At 32.5% G+C, this 4,865-nt stretch overlaps 1 protein-coding gene across 1 annotated transcript; it reads right to left on the bottom strand.

The window, feature by feature from the left end:
* Positions 1 to 66: 66 nt before the first annotated feature.
* On the bottom strand, positions 67 to 2,224 carry LOC107009536 (pathogen-related protein-like). The gene is made up of 4 exons (XM_015208878.2): positions 1,933 to 2,224; positions 1,286 to 1,418; positions 889 to 1,187; positions 67 to 401 (listed from the first exon to the last, which is right to left on the bottom strand). The coding sequence occupies exons 1-4, from the start codon at positions 2,089 to 2,091 to the stop codon at positions 240 to 242; spliced, it is 753 nt and encodes a 250-aa protein (XP_015064364.1). The 5' UTR covers positions 2,092 to 2,224; the 3' UTR covers positions 67 to 239.
* Positions 2,225 to 4,865: the final 2,641 nt, after the last annotated feature.

Raw genomic sequence — 4,865 nt, 5'->3', positions numbered from 1 at the left:
GTATACAGGAAAAATGAAAGACAATCATCATATCAAGAAAAATGTAGATAGAGAAAGTTTGATGACTGAAAAAATATAAAGAGTTGCATAAAATTTATTGAAACATGATTATTTGGAAATAGAGTTGCATACACTTTATTATAACATGACTATTTGGAAATAGAGTTGCATACACTTTATTAAAACATTACTATTTGGGAAGTACCAAAATTTTATTGAAGAAGTGAAATTTGACATAATTAGCTGTGGTTGAATAATGGGCACTGTTGAGTGGTGGTATTATCATCCTGGCCTTGCTCAATGTTAGATTCAGATATTTTTGGTCCCTTGAGTAGTCCACCAAAAAGTTCTGCTGGATCATAGTATAACTCTAATTCCTCTATTCTTAGATATTTATCTACCTGCAAATATACAAACACAACTAGTTAGTTAAACTCATAAGTTTTATACTTATGTATGTGAACTTTAATTCTTTATATTGGACTAATTCTAAGTGACTCAATAAGATTCTAGCCGAGGTGATCATTTACATGAATGACCTAGTAAATATGTGGTCTTGGACTTCTCATCCCGCTTGTCTCATGGACAAAATTTTTGTTCCAAGGGCAACACATTTGAGTTTTGACCGTAAAGGTTTATCTAAAGGCAAGTGTGGCCAAATGTTCAAGATCAACCATTTTCAAGGTTATTTGGTGTGCAAATTTGAATCTAAAGTTTAAGATTGCCATTTTACCCGTAATTACATAATTTGCAGCCCTAATATATCTAAGTTTTGTATTGAATCATAAATTTTGAAGTCTTGTTTTAGTTAAATTTTATGCCTTATTAACAAAATGTCACATAAATTAAAACGATATATGTGTATATATAAGAGGGAGGGAGATAGACCTTCATAATGCCAATGCCGTAGAACTGTATCATCTCACCAGTAGGTGCATGTCCTTTAAATGGTCCTTCAAAGAAACCCCAATGCCTGAATTTGTATGTCACAATGGGAGGGCCAGTATACATGTTGATCACTTCCCACGCGAATCCTCTTGGAAAAGCTGACTGAAAAGCATTGTGAGACGATTCAAAGGTCTCTTCGTCTTCTTTGTGGTATTTGAATTCATTCGGCATTGAATTCTTCAATAGCGCATTGTAAGCTCCAACTTTTAGTGTCTCTTCTGCTGACAGTCCCTCTCTTCCTGTTCAGCCGTTCAAAATAAATAAATGATACTTTTTGCATTTTCTATTTAAGAAGAATAATTCAAAAGAAATGAGAATTGATTTTTGTAAGACTTACCATTAACAAAGAGCTTGAATTTTTCAAGATTAATGGTCCTAATGTCGTTTACGCAAGTCTTGTATTTAATCTCCATTTCCCACGTCTTTATAGAATTTTGTATTGTTTCTTCAAGAGATCCTTTTGGCCATACCTGATTTAACCATCAAACCAAACAGAACAAATCATATTGACAAGAAAAATGATGATAATATCACTACTTCAATCATAGACATTGATCACATGTAAAAAGCTGAATTCCAACATAAAATTTTTAAATCATTTAAAATAAAATTTATATATTTAAAAACCACGTAAAAAATACTACTCCATTTTAGTTCCTGTGCTTATTAAAAGTAGAAGATCCAAATTTTGTCATTTTATAAAATCAATATATTATTATCTATTAATTCTTAATTTTCATATTTACCTTAATCAATAAATGTTAGAGAGAGATTATAAAGTGATGATGAAAGAAAATAATAACAAATTGAGATCAACAAGTAAGGATTATTTCACAAAGTAAGTACATGGGCAGGAAGGGAGTACAAATTAATACAATAACTAACAACTCAAAATATTTAGATGACATATGAAAAATTGCGATGAACTATCGGAATTGAAAAAATATCACATAACTTAAGAGAGGGAAGGAATAGTTAACAAACCTTGGTTTTTCCTTGTTCAAAGACATTATTAACACTGTCATAAATTGGAGGGCTACCATGTCTCCACTCCATAGTTTCTGCAGCTGCAACATGATCTTCATGGAGGAACCGCCTATACTTATCAATTGCCACTTTAGTTGTTTCCTTCTCACCATCCATTTTCAACTACTTCAAGTTTTTAATACTCTCTCTCTCTAGGTTTATTGATTTTGGTGAATTTCACTTTGTGTGGTTATGCCTTTTTATAGATGAAATTGTATTGATAATTACATGAACTAAAAATGCACATGGTAAATAAATATTAAGATGACTTGTAATTTATAGGGATGATATGTTAAAATTATTTTATTGTTTATTATTTCTTAAGAGATGTGTCAAGTCAAACATGGACATGTAAGCTAAACAGATGGACAATTATACTAGTAGATATGGCAGGAAATATAATGTCACTAATCTAATTATATTGACTTTTGGAGTGGTATCCGTAGAGATACCGTGGATTATGTGTTCTGTTGCTTGTATTGACAACAGGCGAAGGTCTACCATTTGAGGTTCGGTGTTGAGTTTAAGAGATTACCCATTTCAAAGTTCTAATAGTAACGCATCAATGTGGATTTTGTTATGGGATTGACTCAGACTTCCAGAGGTGTTGATAGTATTTGGGTAATGGTGGATTGGTTGATTAATTCAGCACATTTCATTATCATTAAGTCTTCTTTAAGTGTTGAGAGGTTAGCTTAGTGTATATTCAGGAGGTAGTTCGTCACCATGGGATGCATGTGTCTATTATCTATGATACGGATTCCCATTTCACTTCTAGCTTCTAGAGAAACCCTTAGGAGGAGTTGGTACCTGACTCGACCTTAGCACAATTTTTCATCTTCGGACTGACTGCAATTGAAGCATACTAATCAAGTTTGAAAGATATGTTTCGGGCATGTGTGCTGGATTCAAGAGGTCAGTGGGACTAGTTCTATTTAACCTTTGCGGAGTTTGTGTATAACAACATTTACCATTCGAGTATTTAGATTGTTCCATTTAAGACCTTATATGGTAGGCATTGTCGCTCTCCCATTGGAGGCTTCGGAGCCTAGGCCACGTGGTACTGATTTGCTTCAAGAGGCTTTGGATATAGTTCGTGTGATTCACGATATGCTTAGATCCACACAAAGCAGGCATAAGAGTTATGTTGACCGTAGTAAGCCTTTTAGATTATTAGTCGAGTTTCAATCCCTGCAACATGTTTTTATTAGGTGCTTTGGGCTCCTTAGCTGGAATTTGAGTCTGAGTTTTAGACTTTCCAATTCTAGAATAGATATAATCTTAGAATTACATTTAGATCTTCTATGTACTAATCGATCTTAAGGAGGCCCGTTTGGGTTATTTTCATTCAAGTTCGTACGAGTATACCTGCTAGGCTTATGCGGATCTAGTTAAGTTATAGTTAGTTGATATACTTTATTGTCCCGCTTCTTGCTACATTATTGAGGCGCATGGTTAGACTTATCACTATTATTATATTCTCCTGCCTCCTTGATGCCATTTTACGTCCCTCTTTTCATTGTATATTTAATTTCCAAGCGTAGTTGGCCTTTGATGCCCTATAGGATACCTATTATTTTGAAACTACTCATGTTACACTCTGAATCTGTTTTCCTTAATGCAGACCCGAGCATCAGTCAACCACGTTGATCTCGTGTACAACTGTTGGGACATTCAAAGATAGAAGGTGAATTCATGGCGTTCTAGTCAGTGCCGGCTCTATGCCTTTGAGAATAAGACTTTTGCCTTAGGCCCCCAAATTTTTATCAAGAATGAATAAATTATGTGTTAAAATTTTTATATAAAAAATAGTTATTTATGATAAAAAGTAAAGTTTTTAAAATATATATTATTTCACTCACTTTAACATCTTTTATTCTTTGTTAAAAATAAGAATTAATAGTGAAAAGTATTGAACAAAGTGAGTTACAAATTCTTTTTTTTTTCTTTTTAAATTTTAGTTCAAGCATTACTACAAGCATATTAAAATGGGGTATATAAAGTCATCAACCTCTTGCGTCAAATTATATGGTTCTAACTCTTATCTTTATTTAATATTTGTCAACTTATTACTTGTAGAATTATATTAACAATTCATATAATAATTGTCTCACTGAAACGATGTTCTTCAATTTTGAGTTGCTAAAATCTTACCTAAAACTAATAATTGAAAACACAATATTAAAATACTAATAATTTTTATCAAATAATGTAAGAAAAATAAATTTTGAATAAATACGTATATGAAGTTTGTTTATATTTTAGGCCTCGAATTGAAATTTCGCTTTAGGCCCTCAATCACGTCGAGCCGCCCCTGGTTCTAGTTGGACTCATCTTTATTTGTATATAGTTTTTGGCTATTATTTTGTATTCAACACAAGTATTTACTTATTTTGCTTATTTATGGAGTTTGTACTCATTTTAGTAGCTTTGTACCATCGTCCACCAGGTCATGAGATTGGATCATATATTATTGTATTTAGTTATGTCATTGCTTTTCATCCGTTGTTTATTTTCCTTATTATATTGTTACTTCCGTTAATTTGAGGTTTCTACCATTGGGCATGTTTCTTTCCGTTCCAGCTTTGGGTTTGCTTACCTACCAGTGGGTATCGTTAGGTGTCATCATGACTTGAATTTTTGGATTGTGAGACAAAGCATGTTCCTATAGCACCGATTGTGTGAAGTCTCATTCAACTAAATTTTTTGAAGATCCAGTTTTATCATCCATCTTGGTTATATTTATCCGTACCAATTCAACTCAACAAAATATTATCAGATAAAATTCTTCCTTAAATAAAAGCTAACTAGCCAACCGATCCATATATCTTTTTCATTAAAGTCATAATGACATAATTTAAACCACAAGATCAAAGGATATTTTGGTATAT

This window comes from Solanum pennellii, chromosome 2 (assembly GCF_001406875.1).
Source record: "Solanum pennellii chromosome 2, SPENNV200".
Lineage (NCBI taxonomy): Eukaryota > Viridiplantae > Streptophyta > Magnoliopsida > Solanales > Solanaceae > Solanum > Solanum pennellii.
The sequence above is the reverse complement of the archived record's forward strand: the minus strand, read 5'-3'. Positions and strand labels throughout refer to the sequence as shown.